General features: G+C 35.2%; 1 protein-coding gene across 1 annotated transcript in view; it reads left to right on the top strand.

Moving 5' to 3' along the window:
* The window catches only part of NOL4 (nucleolar protein 4), a 292,288-nt gene that overhangs the window by 229,506 nt on the left and 37,245 nt on the right, over positions 1 to 25,537 (top strand). The window contains exon 9 of the mRNA XM_089895063.1: positions 9,289 to 9,469. Coding sequence (XP_089751189.1) covers positions 9,289 to 9,469 — 181 coding nt within the window. The remainder of the gene's footprint in view (positions 1 to 9,288; positions 9,470 to 25,537) is intronic.

The following is a 25,537-nucleotide window of genomic DNA, read 5'->3' as shown; positions in this document are numbered from 1 at the left end:
ATTTTTCATTGTATATGGAAATAAAATTATAAACTTTATATATGATATTTGAAGAAATATGTCAACAATGATATTTCTCTTCTTACTAGATACCCTCCACCCACAGTCAACATGGTAAATCAACATTATATACGTGTAACACTATCCATGGTAAATCAGAAGCAGTATTATTAAGGAGAGGAAAGTTAACAAAAAACATATTTACTTATGTGTACATATAACACCAACATGTAGTCAGACTTAAGTGATGCATTTTAAATTCATCAGTAGATTATCTTTAGATCATTTCATGTTGTTTTATACACGTTCCCTTTAAAATTTATTTTCACATTAACATAAAAGCATTATCACTCAGTGATTAAGGCATCACCCTTTTTTTTCCTTTTTTTTTTTTCTGTACGCGGGCCTCTCACTGTTGTGTCCGCGCAGGCTCAGCGGCCATGGCTCACGGGCCCAGCCGCTCCGCGGCATGTGGAATCTTCCCGGACCAGGGCACGAACTCGTGTCCGCTGCATCAGCAGGCGGACTCTCAACCACTGCGCCACCAGGGAAGCCCCAGGCATCACCATTTTGAGGGCTTTTCTAATTACCTTAGTTTGACTATTTCATAATGCATATACTTGAAGTATCAAAATGGATGGGTAATTTTTACACCCAGTTTAAATTTAATTATAATAACCTGTAAGCTTTTATTTCAATGTGTGTAGGAATTAAGATCTCAATTATATGGCTCCTTCAAGATATATAATTCAGATGGAATTATGTTTATTATGTGACTGCACATAATGTTCATTAAAAGTAGCTGTGAAGGAATCTATTATGTAGAGTGACATTCGGAAGGGATTGTTCTTTGTTCTGCTCATGCAACCATGCTGGCACACCTGTTTCTAATTTTGAAACCACCTATGATTACCTCCCAACATCCTGTTGAAATAGCATCATTAGTCAAGTTTTTCTGCTTACTCAAAAAGAAATAGGAAAAGATGAAAATTGTCTGCCATGGCCAAGTTTTTTTAAAAAAACTTTCATTGTATTTTTCAAAGCTCTTTTTCCCAGTTGAGCCTAATTTTCTTAAGCCGGTAGTAAAGACTTCCAGAATCATACCTAGAAGATTTTGAATAACTGACATTGGGGATAAATAAATCGTATCTGAGAGGTCACTTTTAAAGTACTTGGCCTGAGTTTTGTCGGTTTATGTAGCCATTTGTGACAACGTATTCAACCATATTTTTAACATAAATTGTAGCCTGATCTTGTACTTTGGAAAAACTGATATTCACAGAAATGAAAAGAAAGTCAGTTTGTTTCTCTTAATTTATCTTCTGAAGTGGCATGTGTTATTTTTATTTGATCTGAGCAACAATGTTACAGTCAAAAACAGCGCTAAAATTTATGAGATTATTTTAGCATTAAACAATAATATATATACATGTTATATGTGGACAAAATAAAATAAAAAATATAATCTTATTATCAGACTAAAATTAACTAGAAGAAACTTATTAAATCCCTTTAAAACTCAGCTTTATGTATCAAATTTGATCACATTGTTGATAAAATAATGCACCTCTCCAGGCTGCCCAACATCATACGCTAGTTAGCCATTATGTAGGTATTAGCCTTAATCTTCTGACATCACCATGTTAATAGGATTCTTATGTAGTTACTAACGGTTAACTGCTCTAAAAAAAAAAATCTTATTGATCTCTGTTCTGCTTCTCAAAGTTTAATTGCTAAAAATATTTGTTCTGAATTTTTATTACAACTGTAATACTTATTTGTTCTGGATTTGATTTCAGCTGTAATATTTTTATAGCTAAAGATTCTAACATAGCTATAGTGTTTAGAATCTTGCTTTGGAGAAATTTCTAATTGTTAGAATAATTGTGTTGGTGTTTTTTTAGACCTCATCTTCAGTAGGATGTTTGGTTCAAGGTCTTTGATCTCTAGCAATCTGAGAACTAAAGAACTAATTTATATATACAATTGAAGTCTTCGTTCTCTTTCTATGACATCTTTTACTTTCTATTTTCTTTCCTTGCATTTATTTCATAAAGATAATTGTATACAGCAGAAGAGATACAATAATTTCAAATAAATAGGTCCTACTTCTTTTGTTTGAGGGTGTCTGGGGGATAGATTAGAGATTTAGGGAGAATAGTTGTTAATCTGGAATTTATATTATAAGGAAAATACCATCCTTTTGCCTCCTTACTTTTGATGAAGGGCATACATAAGTCTGCTGTACCTACATAACACTTTTTGATTTCACACAAAAGTTTTTTTAAAAGTACTAAAAAACTTTTAAGCAAATTTGAGTTTGTTATTCATCGTTAGATACATATGTGAAAATTTTGGAAAAAGAAGATTAAAATTTAGATGACAAACCATCATCAGAGGCTATGACACATAAAATAATTATAGGTGAGAAACTTTCTGTATGTCAGTGCACATATGTGGCAATTTAGGTGACTCAGAGTATTACACTGGTAAGATTTATTTTTTCAGTTTAAGCTATGACCAGAGTATAGAGTGCAAGAGAGGAAGTGACAGAAGGTGTGGCTGGAAAGACTGTTCTCAAACTCTGAAGGGGTTTGGATGCCAGGAGCTTTGGGTTTTGTTCTCTAGGAAACAAGAAATCTCGGGAACTTTTAAAGAGAAATCAACATAAGTGATTTTTAAAAGATACATTTGAGAAGATGTGGACAAGATGTGTAGGGGCAAACACTGGTCAAGGGGTTATCACGATAGCCCAAATGAGGGATTATGGTGCTCTGGATTATGTATTAGCAAAGAGTGTTTCTCAGATGCATGCCAATGAGTGTCATTTCCAAGATGGAGCTGAGAGGGCTTTGTTATTGTTTGACTGAGGGAAGCCTGTATAAGAGAAGAAAAAAATCTTGGCATGATGCAGTAACTAGAACTAGAAACATTGGTAATAGAACAGGTGTTGTTTTTATTTTTAATTAAAATTTTTTGCAAGGGGTGTCTGGAGGAAAGAGAAATTTAATTTCAAAGTGTTAAATGGACATAACTGAATAATAGGAAATGCAGGCATGAACCTCAGAGGGAAAGCAGAAACTGGAAATGAGAATTTGAGAGTAACAGTTATATAGGTAATATCAGAAACCATGTCTGCCATAGAATCACCAGATAGAGTATTGCAACTATTTTACCAAAAGGGAATATTGTATTAAAGGGGATTAAGAAAAAAATGATTTAAGGAAGTTGTTTTTTTTTAATCAAAAGAGCCCAACTGCAAATAAAGGGATTTTTGTAAAAGATGTTTTGAGTTGTTTTAAATGTAGATTAAAAAAAATAACGAAAAGATGAGAACTCAGGAGAAACAAAGATACTATGATTAGAGGAAAATCTTTCTTATTCATAAAATTTATTACAATTTAATGTGAAAAATACTGATTTGGTACTGCTTTGTTAAAACTGATTTTTCTGAGGTGAAAAATATTATGCTACACATATGAAACCAATGACCAAAAAAATTATATCTGCAATCAGATTTTAGGACCTCAAAGGAACATTATATTTAAATTTTCATTTTGGTCATATTAACAACGGAACTAAAAATTAAGTGTTAGAAACCTATAGAAAAAAAGATCTGTTTTTTAAATTTGATTTTTTTTGGTCAATAACTAAATAGCGTAGTGTTACATTTAAGATTGTAATTTAAGAGTGCTAAGTCTCTACTTTTGTTTTTACTAACAAAACTTTATGGCCATCAGGAAGAATTTTAGAGTAGATGGCTTTGCCAGCTACTGGGTTACTTCTTGCCAGCCATGTATCCTTACATATCAGGTTGAGGACTGTATTTATTTTGTATTTTTCTTTAAGTCAATAGCTCCGAAGCATTTATTGTTTATAAAATCATGTCAGTGTGTGTGTGTGTGTGTGTGAATATTGCTACAAAGAGAGTTTGTTAACATAACCTATTCTGGGAACACTTTGATAAAACTCTAGGTGAAAGCTATCCTGCTGTTATCTCGGTTTCTTAAGTCGGTAACCAAATCTGTTTTCTCTGTTATTTCAGATCTTATTATTAGGCTACTTAGATTTAGTCAAAACATGTCTTCCCTTATTATCTTTCTCAGTGAGTTTGGGAGCGTCTTTGCAAAGAACAGTCTTCTGTGTTGGCATCTTAATCATTTGTGTGGCCAACAAGTGGAGACTGTATGGATGCTCTTCACCATATGAAAGAAGTTACTCCCTGAGTGTTATATGTGTGAGTGTTTGTGTGTGTGTGTTTTGATGGCGTCATAAATCACTTCTCCTCATCCCAAGTAATAATCACATTTACTTCTAGTGCAGACTGGTTTTTTTTTTTCTTAGCAGGAAAGCAGTTTAAATTAGAGCTCTGGTTCTCTCAGATCTTTTATGAATTTCCCTGGAAACTCTTAGCCACATGTGCTTAGTTCTGGAACACTTGCTATCAAGTGGAAGAAGAAGGTAGAGATGTTTTCCAGCAGTTTATATGTGAAATAAATTGCACTCCCTCCCTTCATCCATACTTAAAGAGCAAAGAGGACATTTAGAGCAGTAATTTAAAGTAAAAATGCTTCTATAGACAGACTACAAAGAATATGTAAAGTTAGGAGAAGTCTAGTAACAATAGAAAGTTCAGGCAAATTGATGCCTGAATTATCCACGTGTTTAATATTTTGCAGGGATAAGCTTGTTTGAGGTCTATGCAAGTTTTTCTTTTTACCTTAAAAAGGTGCATCACTGGTACCCTGACCATCTCAGTGATGAACTAAAAATGTAATTCCATATTGATGCAAAAATGCCTTGCAAACTCCAATTGCTATAACAATATAAGGTAAGAGGCAAACAGAAGAAAGGTATCTGGATTATTGAATCAAGGAGAAAATTTTACTATAATTTTCTGATAATCTTTATAGGCAGAGAAAAGTTAATGAAAATATACAGCATATTTAACAGATGGTAGAGAATATAAAAGCTAAGAAAAAGTGGAATTCTTGGGAGATATAAAAGCAGTGTTTTTTTGGAAGCCTATTGTCAAAAAGTTGAGTGGAACCAGTCAGATTTAATTTTGAAAAACATGTCTATGTAAGGTACCTGAGTAAAGGATTCCTTAGGTAGCTGAAGTAAGTTAGGAATTCAATCTGTATGGTCCAAGTACCAGATCAGGTTCAGCAAACTCAAGTTTGTCCTTTCCAGTTTCTACGGATGGAGTACAAAGGAGTACAAACCACTCTTCCCAAATAGTGTGTGGATGAGAGGGTAATGAGTAGACAATGCCTACTCTTCTAAATCATTCCAATCTTGCCATCCATCTGTAAGTAATCCCCCTTCCTATTCTAAGCCCAATTTTTTCCTAAATTTGAGATGCATACTTATATACATAAAGGAAATATCTATTGATAAGTCCAAAGCCTAATTATAAAAGTCACCATAACTGTTTCTTTCATCTGTTGTATATTTTTAATGAAAGAAATCTGAATCAAAACAACTCTGTATTATCTAGTGCCATGCTGATGGCCATTCCATCATATCGGTGCTATCTTTTTTAATGGAAATTTTAAAAGAAAATTTGAAATATGTCTAGTAAAATCTGGGATAGAATTTTTTCTAGTTTTTGATGAATAAAATATATTTCATTGCCTAGATATGCAGTCTTGTAGCATATTAATATTATTCTCTTTTGAAAATAATCTTCATAGCAACCTCGGGAGCAAACTGTCAAATTTGAGGACTTTAGGAACTAATGTTTATTAAATGTTGCTTACAGAGATGAAATGTGACTCCAGGGGATATCTATTTTTTATGTCATTTACTTATTTTTTTATGCTTTCTTTGAAACCAACAATAGTAATCATTCACAAGAAAAACATGAATTAACTTCATATTAAACCTCTCCCCAAAATACACTACAGCACAGATATTACTGGGATTTTCATACATTGTATTTCTCAACATATAGTGGACTGCCAAAACATTAATAGTGCAAATCTGTGTTTGACTACAAATGACTCCCTACAAGGCCTATTTTGATTATTAATAGGATTAATGATTTGCCTCCTCAGTGCAGTTACTGTGGTTTGTAATAACAGTTAATAATGAAAAGACTGAGGCACATTTAAAAAATAGCACGTTTAATAATACAAATTAATTCTATCATACAAAGAATCAGAGAGAAAACATTGTGGAGACAATGCCTTCTCCCTTTTTCTTCATCATTAAGAAACTCTTCTCCTGCGGGTATATTCTGTTTTCATTTTCCAAACACAGAAAAATAAACTGGGTATGTATCATAATAGCCATGAATTTTCTCAAACAAGAGACTCAAATTTTATCATGCTCCCCAAGTTGTTTTCTATCAGGAAACTGGGAAGTTACACTAGTGGTAGAATTGTTTGAGGGTTTGAGGCTAGCCCCTTCTCAAGAACCTCAAAATTGCTTTGAAGTATTGAATAATTTGCCTTCTTTCAGATTTGCAATGGCTACATGCCTCTACAGAAAGAATACTGCACAGCCCAGTGGTTTTTCATAATGCTTTAGGTGCAGTGATTTTATGAGTGTAGAAGACAGCAGACAGAGCTGCTCGTCTGGGTAAAGAGGAAAGACATAATATGAAAGCACATCTCTATGCCCTTGTCCCATAGTCTCGGGAAGACTCTGAGGCATTTCCCTAGAAGCCATGGAGAGTAGTTTGAGATGTACTACTTTACAGGAAATAGAAGTTATACATGTGAAAAAAGTTCACCCATGTAAATATCACAGATTCATCTATCTTCTGATGAGCTTTGCTAATTTCACAAGCAATAAATATATAAAATATGTCTGTATTCTTGTATGGAAGAATATATAGATAGATAGATAGATAATAATACACATATTAATCTGTCCCCAGGCAGGGAGGAGATGAGCACTCATAGATGGGAGACCATTTCACTGTACCTTTATGAAAGACTTGGATACTGCATGAGGGGTAATCATCATTGGTTAGACCATTTTCCACTCACCCAGTCATTGTAACATGCCATTTAAAAGACAGCTGGTTACAGATTCTAAAATTCGAATCATTGCTATGTTTCTGTACCACTAATGTTGCTTTATTAATAGTTATTTTTCACAGTAACACTGTAATTATTACAATTATTTACCTTAGACCTACTTATTATGGCACATGCTTCCAGCAACCAAAGATTCCTGGAAATGTTATCTTCAATATCTTAGAGTATTTAAGCTCCCTTGCCATTTGTAATATAAAATTTCATCATCGTACAAAAAAACCCCCAAAACATATATACTGTTATGTCTTTAGAAAAAGACCATATTACAAATAGTAAATTTGGTGAAGGCCCCCTATCTTCTTTGGTAGAGAACCACAGTCTAAAACCCACCACCATTGGGTATTTAGCAAAGACCAACTTTCAGTTTTAAGGAAAAAAAAATCTGGAACTTGCTGTCTTCCCAGACTAAATAGTAAAGCCAGTGATACCAATAAAATCTGATTGTATATGGGTCCCTTCTTTAATGCAGTTTCTCCCAGGAAAGAGTGTTATTCTAAAGTAATTTACCTTCACAGGGATTTCTAAGGTTTAAATGCAAGGAATTACAATTAGACTTTCTAGTTCATATACCAATTTACGTCCGCTCATGTTATTTTTTAAAGGCAATGCTAGGAAAATTCTTATTTTCAGTTTAATTTACATTGAGGAAATTTGCTGTATATTTCATAATCTTACCTAGAAATGAAAAGATGAAAAGCTTCTAAATCACATGTCTAAGATCTACAGCTGAGTGTAATAGAGTTGAATAGATCAGTTAGAGTTGAAAAGATCAGAAGAGCAAGAGCAAAGTCATAACTGCATAGTTCTAATAGTCATGGCAATGCTTTCACTACATGAAAGATTAGAATATCTCTGGCTGTAGCAATACTACTGGGTCCATAGAGCAAACTTATTCCACTTTTCCTCTTTTTCCAGTACTTGATGCCACACACACAAAAAAAATGTATTTAAAAGTTTGTTTCCCTAAACATGCACTCTAAATATATAAGCTGAAAAATACTTCTGATTATGAAAAACATTCTTAAGAATTTCTTAGAAATCTGTTTCTAATTCCTTCTTAAAAAAGAAAAGAAATTTAAAAAAGAAGAAATGATGAAGAATGCAGTAGACAAGTCATATATGTTGTATATATTTTAGACTTAATAAACTCACAGCTGAAGGGAAATTCATTCAATCTGTTTTGCTATGAACATATATACAGTTTATTGCCAATTATAATTTGTGTTCATACAACTTTCATTGGTTAGAAGTTTTGAAACATGGTTTGTAGACACCAGCGCAACTTAAGAAAAGAAAAACAAGCTGAAAAGCCTGGGTTTACTCAAGTCTTTGTCAGGCTGTTGTGATGCATGTAATGGGCCTAGTGTGGAATCAGCACACAATAAATTTTCCTATAGCCATAAAATAAAAGAGAGAGAGAGAGAGCATATGAGAGAGCAGACTACAAAAAAAAAAAAAGGAATTTCAAGAGAGCCAGTTTTTGCAAATTTTTTTTGCAAATTGTTATTTCTCTTCATGTAATTTTTTTAAACCTAACTAGTTCTTTATAAAATTTAAAAAAAAATTTTAATATAAAGTTCACCCTCCCAACAATTTCCAGTATTGTCAACCACATGCACATTTTTGTGCAACGGATCCCTCTTCCCCAGAACCACTCCCCCAATCCTGCATGACTGAATCACACAGTGAACAATTCCCCACTTCCCCCTCCCCCAGACCATTGCAACCACCATTCTACTTCCTGATTCTATGTGCTTGACTAATTTATCGAAAATAAGTGGAATTATGCAATATTTATCTTTTTGTGATGGCTAATTTCACTTAGCATTGTCCTCGAGGTTCATCCATGTTGTAGGAGATGACAGGATTTTCTTCTTTTCTTGAGGCTGAATAATATTGCATTGTATTTATATACCATATTTTCTTTATCTATTCATTTGTCAATGGACATTTAGGTTACTTCCTTCTCTTGGCTACTGTGAACAATTCTCTTCACGTAATTTTAAATTCAGTTGGAAATTGCAAATTGCTCCATCTCCAATCTGTCTCACATTGTTACTTTGCTTTCCTTTTTTTAGTTTTTAGCAAAGTTATTGAAAATGTGCATATGTACTGACTTAACGTTGACTATATTTTTCTTCTTGTTCAATGCAGACATGTAGATAACAATAAGATAGTCCTGTTCAAGGTGAAATAGCACAGTGATTTGATAAATAATGAAATGCTATTGTCATTGCAGGATGAATCTGCTCCAGCTGACAAACAGTGTAAACCAGAGGCGGCCCAGGGCACTTACTCAACCTCAGCTGTTTCAGGCTCCCAGGAGGTGTTGTACATCAACGGAAATGGGACCTACAGTTACCATAGTTACAGAGGGCTCGGAGGGGGACTGCTAAATCTGAACGATGCTTCTAGTAGTGGTGAGTCTTTATTACATATTATGTTTCTGTGTCCATTTGGGGTTATTAAATTCCCTAAACCTGAGGAAAAAAAATTGAATGAAGTGTTATAAGCAGTAGTCAGTGCCAATCTGTGAAAAACAAGACCATTTAACACATAATGTCCATCTCCCTACAAGGACATCTCCCTATTCAGTTGCTGTTTCTAAAAGTAGCAGCTATTATGCAACTGAATGATTGCTGTTTTATATTCAAAAAATCTCAACTAGAGAGTAGAACATTTTTTACCAAATAGTTATACATTCTTTCCTTGAAGTTGTAATATACTGTTCGTCAAAAATAATGACACCTTTTCTCAATGTTCGAAGAGGTTTTTAATTTGGAAAATTTGAGGCACCAGAAACTTTATTGACTTCATGAAATATACACAGTCATTATACCTAAGAAGATACAAACTGAAACAACACACAGAAACAATCCATGGATCTCCAGCCAACAGCTTGTCAGTGACAATGGCATGTCCCACCAGCAGTGAGTGGTATACTGGAACCAGCTTGTATGGGCTCCTGCTTGGTAAACTTTTAGGAATTTCTTGAGCTTATATACCAGAATAAATTCCAAATGTGTAATATACAGCCATACATATATTAGGAATACAGTATATGGGTGAACTTTTTACAACTGGGCTGTAGGAAAAGCTTTCCTAAACTATACTTAAAATCCAGGGAAAAATAAGTTTAATTAGACACATGCACACACACACAACTTTTGCATGACAAAAAAAAAATAAAGTAAAAATTAAGTGATAAACTAAAAAGTTATTAGCTTCCTATACTACAAAGAGTTAGTAGGCCAATATGTGAAGGTCTTCTAAAAAGAAAGAAATACTAAAAACTGCATATTTAAAAAATAAGTCTAGAAATATGAACACACAATTCTCATAGAAAGCAATGCAAATGTCCCCTAAATACAGCTACTCAAACCCACTCCTAATAAGAGAAATGCAGCTTCTGTCAGATTAACAAAAGTCTGAATATTTACAGAATATTCCTTTGACAATGCTATGGAGGAAATGAGTACTCTCATGCATTGCTTGCAGAAATACAGAAATTTAAAGTAAACTTGACAATATCTAGGAAAATTAAATATGCATTTACCATTTGACCTAGCAGTCTCTTTAGGAATCTCTTGTTAGCAGTTTATCTCAAAGATACACTGGCAAAAATACAAGAAGACATATGCAGAAGGCTATTTGTTACAGTGTTATTTATAAATGCACAAAAAAAGGGTTACCAATAAAAATGTCCATCAAGAGATGGCTAGTTGATTAAATTATAGTGCATCCAAATAAGAGAATAACATGAAGCTATAAAAAGTAAGGTATCTTTATATACTCCAGATAGTGAAAAGTACTTATAGTATGCTAACATTCATTAAAGAAGGATATGTATAATTTTTTTTAATTTACATAGAGACAGGAATGGGGGAGGAACAGTATGAAGAAAGGAATACAAGCCAGAATTCTCTGAGTATACTTGGTTTTCATACTTTGTTTTGTAAACTTAACTTTGAAACAATTTGAGTATTTACATAATTATTAAACAATCTGATTTTAAGAATCCCTAATATTGAAAGAAAAATTATGCAAATGGACTTTATCTGTTTAATGAGTGGTTGGCACAGCCCCATAGATAGGAACTTTTCTAAGTGATCTCGAAAGTCATAATTTGACACCACAGCGTGAAAGCTTATGACAAAACCTTAAACTATTTTCAGTAATGATATTATTCTTTTGGAACTGTTGTCTGTGTATTATAGTTTAAAGCAAATTTGTAGTTATGTTGGTATGAGCGAAAGCTGGGATTTTCAGCAGAGGGCAAAGTAGATACAGGTGTGAAATCAATACGTTTAAGCAAAAACTCCATAATCTTGTATTTGAATAGGTAGTATCATTGAGAGCTCAGTGTAGTTTTGTTTTAAAAGAAAAACATACTTCCTATCTTTTTCCACTGAAAATGCCTTGGAAACAAAGACCAATTTGAAAATTTGAATTAGGCTTAATGAGCTTCTAATATATTTGGGAGAAAATTCCATTATTAGTATCAAATGAGTATATACTCTAGAAGATTACTTACCTTTACAATACTAGAAACATGCTCCGAGTGTATTCAGGAGTGATTCTGCTGCAAGGCTGGGGCTCTTTGGTCCGCCTTAAAATTAAAGGTCCTGTAAGGACAGGATTACTGAGATTTAGTCTATATCAGTTGCCCTCCAGCTCAAAAGACGGGTGCCTGAAGTGGAAGAGAAAAAGAAAGCAACTTATTTCAGAAAAAAAAATTAAGTTTCAAGTGTATATTCAGTTTTTCAAGAGCCAGCTAGTGAGCCTTCTCAGCTGTTTTCAACTCTTACTTTTATTTTAACAGCAAATCAGCAAGAAAGAGCAAGTCCAAGACCAGAAAAAACATAAACATAAACAAAAGCTAAGCCTTCTTTTAGCCCGTAAAGCTGGAAATGCTAACACTTCTTTTTAAATATTTTGTATAAGTAAGAACTGGTAGGTAGTTCAGAACTTAACCACCAAATCAAAAAATTGGGGGAAAAAAAGTTTCGTCACTAAAGATTTTATTGACATAAATTTTTTAGATTTGAAAAATTGTTCATTTAGGAAATTAAGTTATTGAATATTAATAACAATAACTACCACTTATTGTGTCATTATGGTGTTTCAGTGTAGCCTCCATTCAATCCTTATACAGTCCTGTGAGATATATTCTGCAATTTGGGGGAAATTTTTTATAAAACTGAACTTGCCCCCACTTGAAAAACTCATGCCTAGCTACCACTTTCTTTTTTTCTAACATGATTGAAACCTACTTTGTGAGGCTCAGAGGGTTGAGTGACTTGCCAAAAATCCCACCTTAATAATAAGAGGGGCCAGGATTTGAACACAAGCATTCTGACATGAGAGGTCACATTGTAAACCAATGAGCTGACCATCTGTGTAACAGAATATAATGGAAGCGAGTACTGAAGTAAGTGATAGCCCCTGGTAAGCACTAATCTACTGTCTCCAGAAATTCTCCCATTCTGGACATTTCATATAAATGAATGAATCATTCAATATGTGGTATTTTGTGTCTGGCTTCTTTCACTTAGATGATGTTTTCAAGGTTCATCTATCTTATAGCATGTATCAATGCTTCATTTTTTTTATTGCCAAATGATATTCCATTCTATGGATATGTCATACTTCGTTTAGCAATTCATCAATTGTTTAGCTCAACTGATGGGCACTTGGTTTTTTCCACTTTGGGGTTGCTATGAATAATGCTGCTATAAACGTTTATGTAAAAGTTCCCGTACATGTGTTATCAATTCTTTGGGGTATATACCTGAGAGTGGAATTGCTGGTTCATATATGTTGTAGCTCTATGTTTAACATTTTGAGGAAATAACAGACTGAACATGGGCTGTCTTTCAACCTTTTAAAATTTCTCTCAACAAGTCTTACAGTATTTACAGTATGAGTTTTTCACTTCTTTTGTTAATTTTATTGCTAAATATTTCCCTTTGTGATGCTATTGTAGATGGAATGTTTTCCTTAAAACATTATTCTATATTTTTTCTATTTTTTGGAATAGTTTGTGAATTAGTGATATTCTTTATGTGTTTGGTAGAATTCAGGACTGATATTATCTGTGCCTGGGCTTTTCTGGGAGGTTTTTGATTCCTAAATCAATCTCTACTTACTTGTTAGAGGTCTACTTATAGTGTCTCTTTCTTCTTAAGTCAGGTAGGTAGTTTGTGTATTTCCAGGCATTTGTCCATTCAGCTGAGTTATTTAATTTATTGATACAAGTGTTCATAATTCTCCTTCATAATCTTTTTTTATTTTTGTAAGGTCAGTAGTGATGCTTCTATTGTCATTTCTGATTCTAGTCATTTGAGTGTCCTCCCCTTTCTTTGGTGATTCTAGGTAAAGGTTTTCAGTTTTCTTGATCTCTTCAAAGAGCAAGCATTTGGTTTCATTGATTTTCTTTATGGCTTTTTTATTCTCTATTTCACTGATTTCTACTCCCATATTTATTATATCCTTCATTTTGCTTACATTAAGTTTAGTTTTCTCTTATTTTCCAGTGTCTTAACCTGAAAAGTTAAGACATTTATTCCAAGTCTTTTTTTCTCTTTGTGTACAGGCATTTACAGCTATAAATTTCCTTCTAAGCACTGCCTTATCTGCATTACATTTTTGGTATGTTATATTTTTGCTTTCATTCACCTCAAAGTATTTTCTAATTTCCTGTATCATTTCTTCTTTGGCCAATTGGTTATTTAGTAGTATGTTGTTTAATTGCCATGTATTTGTGAATTTCCCAAATTTCTTCTGTCAATGACTTTGTATAATTTCAATCCTTTCATGTTTATTGAAGCTGGTTTAATGACCCGGATTATGGTCTATCCTGGAGAATGTCCCACGTGTACCTGAGAAGTATGTATATTCTGCCATTGGTAGTAGGGTATTTTGTAAATGGTATTAGGCCTAGTTGGTTTACAGTGTTGTTCAAGTCTTCTGTATTCTTGTTGATCATCTGCCTAGTTTTTTATATTCATTGTTGTAAGAAGGGTAATGGGATCTCCAACTACTGTTGTTGAATTATTTTTGCCTTTAATTCTGACAGCTCTGTTTCATTTATTTTGGCACTCTGTCATTAGGTACAGATATTGTTTATATTGTTATATCCTCCTGACAGAGGATTGATGCTTTTATCATTGTAAAATATCCCTATTTATATCTAGAAACTGTTTTAAAGTCTATTTTGCCTAATATTAATTATTTATGTAATATCAGGATCAGGAAAACTTAGGTTATCATGTTGATACTAAAAGTGAAGAGAACTGGACAAAGCTTTGGACATGGAAATGACATGTAAAAGAGTATAGAACAGGGGCTTCCCTGGTGGCGCAGTGGTTGAGAGTCTGCCTGCCGTTGCAGGGGACGCGGGTGCGTGACCCAGTCTGGGAAGATCCCACATGCCGCGGAGCGGCTGGGCCCGTGAGCCATGGCCTCTGAGCCTGCGCGTCCGGAGCCTGTGGTCCAAAACGGGAGAGGCCACAGCGGTGAGAGGCCCGCGTACCGCAAAAAAAAAAAAAAAAAGTATAGAAAAAATGTTTACTCAAACACAACCAAAATAATTTATCTCTACTCCATAAATGGCTAAGTAACTGTGGGAGCCCAATGCCAAATGAAAAATGTGGGGCCTCTTATTTAAGAGTTAAGAATTTCAGGATGGTGACAACAGAGCATTAAACAAATCGTGAGACATTTCTGAGCAGAATCCTGTGGGACTGCACATTTCATGGCCCACTTTGCTCCTTTGATTTATTCAGCAAGTTGGAGGAAGCGTTGTGTTTTGATGAAAAAGGCAGGGAGCTACTGGTGAGGAAAAAGAAAATATATACAATGAGGGAAAAGATTGAACACAGAAGTGAGAATATTTTTAGAGAGTTTTTTTGAGAAGAGAGGAGAGAACTTTGGAGCAACTTCCGATCAAGAGTAAAAATTGAGAGGGAAATTAAAGAGAAAATGTTGCTATGAATTATTAATGAGTAGGGCTCCAAAAGTTTGCTTGCCCTTCTACCCATTCTCCACAGAGAAACCAAGGTAATCTTTAAGAAAAGGAAAACCTGATCATATTACTTCATTATCTAAAGCCCTTCTATGGGCTCTCATTGTTCTTAGAAAAATGGCATTACCCAGCTCTTCATGCCTCAGGGTCCTCCCTCCTGAAGTTTTCTTTGATCATTTTTTACCCCTACATCCCTCATTTATTGCTCATTTCTAAATCTTGAACTCCACGTCTAGCCATAACTCTAATAGCATCCCGAATTTGTCCCTTGAAGCATGTACCACAGTGCACATACATATACCCACACACATGTAATCACAACACACTGGTATTCAGTCCCCAGTTGTATTGTTCAGTGATGGTCAAAAGCCACATAGGAAATCTGGCATAGGTTCCAGGTATGCAGCCATATAAGTGAGCAGTTTTTACAGAAAGTTTTATTAGAAAACACTTTTTATAAATTTGTCGTTTGAATGTAGGTACTATGGTGCTGTGATGAGGTCTGCCTTGTATATAATTCTCCCCCCCAAAAAAAACCTCAGCACCATAGAATGATAGAATCTAAATGGACTTGAAAAATAATTTAATAGCAATGTCTTTATTTTTTAAAGGCTATTAAGAAAGAAACAGGCCAGGAAAATTAGATGACTTGCTCACACAGGTTGACTTTTTGGGTGTTTAGTTAATGCATCTTCTGACTTTTTGTATGGTGAGATAAAGATCTCTTAAAGACACAACAAAGAACAACTCTGAGCAATTCAGATCGTGTATTGCTGAGAAGAAACCGGAGTAAGAGAATAACCAGAATGGCATGCAGCAAATTTAAAATGAGGCGGCTTTCTTTGAGCAATGGCCTTGGACTGAGTGTAACTGAGTGAAAAAAGAAAAAAGAAAAAGAAAGGCAAAGACTAGTCTAAGCAAATAGCAACTTTAGGCTTAAACCCAAGAGTTTCTCTAGCTCACGTTTGAGAAAGGACTCTAGCTAGAGTACTGGTAGCAAGGCAAATGGTTAATTTCATGTTGTGAAGGAGCTTTAAATAACATTTCTTCTCAAAAACACATTCTACCTGTAACACTGGTATTGGCTCCTGCTGTTTTGATTTTGTTTAGTTTTTGCTTTTTTAACCACAGGAGGGCACCTAGATTGATCAGACCTGCAAATCCCTTTATTTGGGGACTTTCTTCATAAATTCTGGGAACCCCAGACATTCTGACTTTTAAACATGGTATTATCTTTAGCTTAGTTTTTCATTTGTAAAACATCAGAATAGTCATTCCCTATAACAGATTTGGAGCTGTGGGGAAAAAAACTATATACATATACATAAATCTTGAGAGCTAAAAAGGCATAGCAGAAGATTAGCACGATATGAGATGCCAACATCATATCTGATGGCTGACAACTACAGTTAATCTAAGTCTGAGAATACTTAATTTTAGAATTTGTAGAGATATTCTGAAAAGTGTGGAAGGGAGCAGCAACTTTCAAGAGACCAAGTTGAACTAGTTACACATCTGACTTAATTTACAAAGCAGATGAAGACAATCAGAATTCAGACCATTAATGGAGAAACTGGGAGGTAATTTGAGTTGGTAGCGTAAACAGGAGGGCAAAGATTGAAAGAGATATAGTGTTTGCAGAACCTTTGAAACTCATGTAATAAGAGCATGAACTCTGCAGGTTATACTATGTTCAAGAAGAATGTGAAGGCAGAAGAATGGAAAAGGATACCTTAAAAACATTTGGATTTAATTTAACAAATATTTGGGGGTTCTCATGTTCAATTCACTGTAATAACTACTTAGTCTGTTCGGGCTGCTATAACAAAAATAGCATAGACTGGGTGGCTTAAACAACAGACATTCATTTTTTCACAGCTCTGGAGGCTGGGAAGTCCAAGATTAAGGTGCTGGCAGATTTGCTGTCTGGTGAGAGTCTGCTTCCTGTTCCATAGAGGACCATCTTTTCACTGTGCCCCTTTCACATAGTGGAGGAATCAGGGAGCTCTCTGAGGTCTCTTTCTTATAAGGGCACTAATCTCATTCATGAGGGCTCTACCCTCATGACCTAATCACCTCCCAAAGGCCCTACCACCTAATACCATCACACTGAAGATTAGATTTCAGCAAATGAATTTGGTGGGGGGAGGGGGATGCAAACATTCCGTCTATAGCTGGTGCATTAAGAGGAAACAAGTTGAATAAGGCAGAATCACTGACATTAAGAAACTAACAGATCAAAAAGATAAAACATTCCTCCTCCTCTTGTCTAAACATCAAAACTCTTTAAGACTGATTTAAATCGTACTTCCTCTGTGAAACCTTACTCTACCTTGCCTCTCACTCTTGCACTCTTTGGAAGATTAATCACTCTCCTGCATGTACCTTTATTCTAGCACTTATCTCACTGTATTATGACATGTGTTTGCAAATATTTTTCCCTAAATAGATGTGCACTCCTTGGAAGCAGGAACTCTGTCTTATTCATCCCTTGAATGAGGCCAGAAATATAGTAAGTGCTCAATCATATTGGCTTAATGAGTGAATAGATTTTTAAAAATAGAACACCTAGTGCCAAAGTCAAAAAAAAATACAAAGAGAATTACTGATATATATTGGATGGCAGGGTGAAGGGTTTATCTTAGATAAAGCAAAGGGCTCAGTGGTTGAAGTTGACAATTCTGTGGGTGAAAGAGGAAGGCTCCAAAGAGTTCTATAAACTCCTGCTTAAGTTTGAATATGGTAGCAATAGTAAAAGCTTGCCCATGTTGGAGACTTCATAGCGTGGAAAGGGTGCGCTTCAAATCCTTTGTTAGCCAACCTCCATTTGTTTAGAGCTGGCAAGGGTCTGCACCCAACAATCCAAATTTTCAAGTTGGAGTGTTATCAAAATGACAGCAGTTACAGTTTTTATAAAGAACTTATTCAAATCATCCCACTGAAATGAGAAGCAAGCAAGCAGCCAATCCTGCCATTATTATCACATCCAATTACATAGGACTTTGGAATGCTTTCTTTCTATCAGGAAGTTCACATTGAACCGTCTAAAGAGGGCAATTGTTCGCTGCAGTCATCCACTGGATCTATTGAGTCTAAATTATATGCAAAATGCATAAGTTAACTACTGATGTTTCCTCTCCACAAACCCCATCGGGCAGACTTTTCGATTTGTTTTTCAACCCTCATGTAAACTGGGCTGATATACAGATCGCAATCTAACAAGACCAAATTGTAGTAATGACCATAATAACTAACATTTGTATAGCAATTTCTAGTTTGCCCAAATCTTTATATCTGTGATCTTCTTCGCTCCTCACTAATATTGAGGATTGTCAGCTGTTAAGATGCTTTGGATCACAGCCTCTAATTATGAGCCTAAAGGAGCTTGGCCGTAAGATTCACCACCACACCAGAGCTGGCTCACAATAGTGTGACTGGCTTGGTATGTGGCTATTGCTGTCCCTCAGCATCCACATTCTGAAACATCACTTCTCATCTGAACTTTTCAAAGGAGTGCTTCTGTTCATTTACTGTCTTCGCTCCTCATCTACCGTTTACTCTTCAATCCACTGTAACTTGCTTATGCCAACATTTGGCTGAAACTGGTCAGGTTAAGTCTATCAGTGATTCCATCTATGGCCAAACTAAAAATGCTTTTTGCCCTTGACCTTACCAGATGTCTTGGGTATATTTGAATCTGTCGATAACTAGAGCCTTGAAGCATCCACTCTCTTGGCTTCCATGTCACCTGATCACCAGATAATTCTTCTCCTGCTGCCTTGAGTCCTTTCCCTCGACCTACGCCCTTCCCTGCTGGGTTTCTCCTAGCATCCTTCCCTCGTCAATTTAATCCTCTTGTTCTGCACACTGCTCAAAGGAGAGCCCACTAGCTCTCATGGTTTCAACTTCAGAATGTGCCAGAAGCTGCATAATCTCCCCCATGCTTTGCCTTGAGCTTCAGATTTTATATCCAGTTGTCTGCCACATAGCTTGATCCAGGTATCCCAAGAAACCTCATATTTAATTATTTAAGAGTGAATTCTTCAACCCCACAGACATTATTGTCTGTTTCTGAGGTTATCTCACACAGAAATGCCCTCCCCTGCACCTGATCTGTATCAGCTATTACCTTCTCTATGATTATTTTCTGGTTGCTTCATCCATTAACTTTACTTCCTTTATGTCCCCATGATACTGTAGGCATGCCTCTTTTTTTTTAACCTATTATGTGCTTTTTTTATACTAGATTGTACAGTCTGAGGGCAAGCAAGGTAACTTTTTCTGACCATCATATCATCAGTGTCAGTAGGTAACCATCTTATATTATGGCTCAATGAATAGTAAATGGATAAATGAATGACTCAGTGAAAGAAATGATTTCAATAAAATATTGTGCCTCTTTAGAGAATTTAATTAAATCTAATTGAGCATGGGGAAAAATCAGTTGAAGTTGAGGATATCTTCTTAGTGTTTGTTGTCTTCTCCTCTTAATACTCCAAAGAGCACAATACTGGAAGAAAAGTATTTCATGTCAAATATTTGCGACAAATATTTTGAAATACCCATGTATGTTCTGTTTTAAAATGTATTCAGTTTAAGTCCTCTGATTCAGGAAAGAAATGTTTAACATAGTTATGTAGGGAACTGGGAAGGTATACTTTTTACTTTGACCTTACCTTCTTAATAACTTGTTCTGGCTCACTAGCCATGTGGAAACAAGGAGTGCAAGTGCATGGAGAGAAAACCATCTTGCTCCAGGAGACCAGCTGGGTGTTTCGGGTGTGAAAAATACATAAGGTCTGTTATGTAAAACTGTGTAGATCATGATTTTATAGAGTAGAGCCTAAAGTAGTTCCCAGAAGTTAAGCAATGCCCTCTGGGTAATTCATATGTCCTTTACACAATGGGGAAGATCCACATGATGATAACACAGTATGTGAAGAAAGGCAATTGTGTGATCTAATTGAAGTCAACATGATTGGGATTATGCAGTTATTATATCTCAGTAGAGTTCCAGTAAACCTCACTGAGTTGTCAAAGCATATTCTACAGCACATAGTGGGAACTTCATTTGTATCTAGAGATTTTTCCATCCCTGTGCCCAAATTATTGTAACTATTCTTAGTAAGTCCATTTCTCCCATGTGTGTTCCTTTGATGACCTGACTTTGAATCAGAGTATTTTCATACTTTAACTACTACTGATTGTCCTTATTTTGATTATCCTGCATTTCTTTCAAATACAAGTTTATGAACATCTGTGCTATCCAGTACGATAGCCACTAGCCACATGTGGCTATTGACGTTTACATTAATTAAAATTAAATAAAAGTTAAAATTCAGTTCCTCAGTCACACTGGGACACAGTTCAAGTGTTCAACTGCCAAAGTGGTGATTGGCTACTGTATTGAACAGCACAGAACGTTTCAATCACCACAGAAATTTCCATTGAATAGCACTGACTCTAGGCTCTAATTGTCTCACCTACACCATTGTATTGACCCTTGGTTGGCTTTATTATTGTAGAAAACCTTTTCTACATTTATTTCATTGGCTCCTTGCATTTAATTATGTATCATTCACTCCTCAATGAAATAAATGAGGTCAGTGAATAACCTTATGAAAACTTAATTGGTGATTCTTAAATAATAATGCTTTTAATTCAAACTACTCAGCTTTTACATAACTTTCAGTTATCTTAGCAGTCTGAGAAGAGCTAATAATAACTTGTAACATAGGTGTTGAAAACCTTTTGGCATAGGCTGGGATTACTTTAAAACCAGAAGCAAATTTTTAGAGAATTTCATTGTAACAGAATTTGTAATTATGCATTTAGAGAAAGCAAGCCTAAACTCCACATATTTGAAATGTGACCACAATTTTGACACTGAGCTCATTCTGTTTTTCCAGCTCTTCTACATACTAAAATAATAACCTAGAATTCAACTGAGACTGAATTTTTTGCACACATGTATATTGAGATACATAGAGTTTCAGCGAGATGATGCTTATTTGTAAATTTTAATGATTGGAAATTATGTTAACCATTTGCTGGAAAATGATATGAATTATCTGCAAAATAAAATGAAGCATCTTTCAGTTTATCTGACTGAGCCCTCATATCTTCCAGCAGGTTTCTGTAGATCAGGGAGCCTCAGAGAAAGGGCTCTGAAAAGAGAGGTGAGTGACCTTGTGTTTTCCATGGACTGCCCAGCACATGTAATTGATTTTATAGCTCAATATTGATCAGGCCTTTCTGGCAGAAGCTTTCCAAAAGCCTGTTCTCTACAGTAAAATGGATCTTATGTACTCTTAAGATCCTCTTGAGAATTTTGTGTTTGTGCCTACTCACTGAAGAGATGGAAAGAAAAGACTTTGTTAGTATTCTCAGACCTTTCTTCTTGAGCCTGCTGGTATACCATTCAGGGGCTTTCCAGGTGGCATGAGTTCATTATGGTTGGCTTGGGTTGCTTTTCTTAACAACCTCCTTTGAACTTTGACATGTCCTCTGGTAATCTCTCTAACAAACCAGTTAAAATTTCCTGGCCTTGCCAGCCCTCAGCTCCAGGAAGGAGGTCTCTTGGGGAGTTCAGAATGTTCTACTTTTCTAGGAAGTCAGAAATACCACTCTCTATATGGAAATTGAATTAGCTACTTTCTATATTCCTCCTTCCTGGGTTCAGGTATTGATGCATCTTTCTGAAACAGGCACCGAGCTGCTCCCTTAGCCTCCTTAGAGATCTTGAGTCTGCCTAAGAGCGTAGGAAAGCTAGAGTTGCCTTATTTTTTTCTCTTGCATGTTAAAAAATTCAAATTCCAAGTATGATTACAATTAGAATGCTAATATTTCCTTTTGTGATTTCAAGGCACACAGTCATTTAAAATGACATTTGGCTCTTGACTAATATACAAAGGCTTTTTCTGAAACCCTTTCTCCCATCCAGGTACAAGTGCTAGAACTTGTGGAAGTAGATGTGCTTGAATGTGCATTCACACAGTGCAACTTTGCCTCCTGAGCTGCTATTTGGTTCACTCACTCAGACCCAGAATTAACAAAAGATTACAAAATTAAATGTGTCATGATTAACATTCTGACCAGTATCGCTATGGTCACAGGGAGAAACAAATTATTTCTGGTAATTTAAGCCCATTAGGGAATATAATCCTCTTCAGTACTCTGAATGTATCTATAGGTAGTTTGTACACTACTCTATATTTAGGGATTTTTTTTCTAGTTCCTATTTCTGGCAATATAAATTTCTCTTCATTGTTCTTTGAAGAAGTATGGTAGGAGCAATCATGTTTTCTTAACACAGTTCCTGGAAACATATTTATAAACGCAGTGTGTCTATAATTAGGAGAAAAGTCATACTATGTTTATTTTTGGTGTGATCTTTCCAAGCAGACATATTCTTCTGTGTTTATAATAATCACCTCATTCATATCCTCATCTTCCATGGGCTATTCTCCCACCACTCTGTCCAACGATGGCCTGTTCCCATGATTTTTTTGTTTCCTGTAAAATATTAATTTGCTTTCATTGCAACTTAAAAACAAAGATGAGAAATTGGAGGAGGACATTGACCTCCATGGATTGATTTCGTCAATCCCATCTCCCTTCACATGCACACAAAAATATTTTGTCTAGATTCATAAGAATGGTCCTGTTTAACATTTATATCTCTTGACTGCTGACAAAGCAAATATTTGATAAGAAATTATTGAGGGAATGCAGGCATGTGCACTCTGTCTCCAAACACTGCTTCTTAAAATTCTACATTCCTTGAATCTATATTTTTACCTCCAAGTTTTATTGACTAAAAGATAAGGATAATCTTTCAGTGTAAATACTTTGTATTTCACATGAGTTGTTGTTTTCTTCATAGTTTTGGATAATTGTAAATTAAATGTGGACATTTATTTTTATTGAGATATAACTGACATTTAACATTGGGTAAGTGTAAGGTGTACAATTTGTTGATTTAATACATTTATATATTGCAATATGATTTCCACCATAGTGTTAGCTAACACCTCTAGCATGTCAAATAATTATCTCTTTTTGGGGGTGGAAACAATTAAGCTCTAGTCTCTTAGCATCTTTGAAGTTTAAAATACAGTATTGTTGTCTACCATCCTGTGCTGTGCACTAGATCTCTAGACCTTATTTACTACTTGTTGCAAGTTTGTAACCATAAACAGCATATCCCCAGTTCCACCACCCTCCAGACCCTGGTAACCACCATTCTGCAATATGTTTTTATGAATTTGGATTTTTTTAGGTTTTACATATAAGTGATATCATACAGTATTTGTCTTTCTCTGTCTGACATCTCACTTAGTATAATGCCCTCAAGGTCCATCAGTGTTGTTGCAAATGGCAGGATTTCCTTCTTTCTCATGGCTGAATAATTTTCTATTGTGTGTGTATATATATGTGTGTGTGTGTGTGTGTGTGTGTGTGTGTGTGTGTGTATATATGGATACACAAGTAATGGTATATAAACAAGTAGTTTATATGTATATACCACTACTTGTTTATCCATTCATCCATTAACAGACACCACTTAGGTTGTTTCCACATCTGGCTAGTGTGAATATCGCTGCAATAAACATGGAAGTGGTTATATCTCTTCAATATCCTGTTTTGATTTCCAGAAGTAGAATTGCTGGATGATATGATAGTTCTAATTTTTTGAGGAACCTCCATGCTGTTTTGCACAGTGACTGAACCAATTTACATTACCACCAGCAATGTACAAGGCTTCCCTTATCTCTACATCCTTACCAATGCTTGTTTTCTCTTGTTTTCTTGACAGCCATTCTGACACATGTGAGGTGGTTTTGATTTGCCTTTCCCTGTTGATAAGTGACATTCAGCATCTGAAAGTGCCTGTTAGCCATTTTGATGTCTTCTTTGGAAAAATGTCTATTTTGTTCCTCTGCCCTTTTATTTAACATTTTATTTTATAGGAGTATAGGTGATTAGCAATATTGTGCTGGTTTCAAGTGTACAGCAAAGTGATTTAGTTTTACATATATATGTATCTATTCTTTTTCAAATTCTTTTCCCATTTAGTTGGTTACATAATACTGAGCAGTGTTCCCTGTGCTATACAGTAGATCCTTGTTGGTTATCTATTTTAAATATAGCAGTGTGTACATATCAATCCCAAACTCCCAGTCTATCCCTCCCCCCCCCAACTTTACCCCCTGGTAACCTTAAGTTCATTCTCTAAATATGTGAGTCTGTTTCTGTTTTGTAAATAAGTTCATTGGTATCACTTTTTTGGGTTCTGCATATAAGCGATATCATATAATATTTGTCTTTCTCTGTCTGACTTACTTCACTTAATATGATAATCTCCAGGTCCATCCATGTTGCTGAAAATGACACTATTTCATTGTTTTTAATGGCTTAGTACCATTGTATATAGGTACCACATCTTCTTTATCTATTCACCTGTGAATGGACATTTAGGTTGCTACCATGTCTTGGCTATTGTAAACATCACTGCAATGAACATTGGGGTGCATGTTTCCTTTCGAACCATGTTTTTCTCTGCATATATGCCCAGGAGTGGGATTGCTGGATAATATGGTAGCTATATTTTTAGTTTCTTGAGGAACCTCCATCCTGTCCTCCATAGTGGCTGTACCAATTTACATGCCCACCAACAATGTAGGAGGGTTTCCTTTTCTCCACACACTCTCCAGCATTTATTGTTTGTAGACTTTTTGATAATGGCCATTTTGACTGGTGTGAGATATCTCAGTGTAGTTTTGATTTACATTTCTCTAATAACTGGCAATGTTGAGCATCTTTTCATGTGGCTCTTGGTCATCTGTATGTCTTCTTTGGAGAAATGTCTACTTAGGTCTTCTGCCCATTTTTTGATTGGGTTGTTTGTTTTTATGGTATTAAGCCACATTAGCTGTTTGTAAATTTTGGAGACTTATCCCTTGTCAGTCTCATCGTTTGTAACTATTTTCTGCCATTCCGTGGGTTGTCTTCTCATTTTGTTTATGGTTTCCTTTGCTATGCAAAAGCTTTATAATTTAATTAGGTCTCATTTTTTAATTTTTGTTTTTATTTTCATTACTATGGGAGATGGATTGAAAAAGATATTGCTGCGATTTATGTCAGAGAGTGTTCTGCCTATGTTTTCCATTAAGAGTTTTGTAGTATCTGGTCTTACATTTAGGTCTTTAATCCAGTTGGAGTTTATTTTTGTGTATGGTGTTAGAGAATGTTCTAATTTCATTCTTTTACATGTAGCTGTCCAGTTTTCCCAGCACCATTTATTGAAGAGACTGTCTTTCCTCCATTGTAAAGTCTTGCCTCCTTTGTCACAGATTAATTGACCATGGGTGTGTGGGTTTATTCTGGGCTTTCCATCCTGTTCCATTGATCTATATTTCTATTTTTGTGCCAGTACCATACTGTCTTGATGGATATATCT

The sequence above is a fragment of the Delphinapterus leucas genome, chromosome 14 (genome assembly GCF_059928025.1).
Source record: "Delphinapterus leucas isolate spDelLeu-1000000601 "Yukka" chromosome 14, BTC_Dleu_Yukka2, whole genome shotgun sequence".
Taxonomy (NCBI): domain Eukaryota; kingdom Metazoa; phylum Chordata; class Mammalia; order Artiodactyla; family Monodontidae; genus Delphinapterus; species Delphinapterus leucas.
This window is presented reverse-complemented; position numbering and strand designations above follow the sequence as displayed.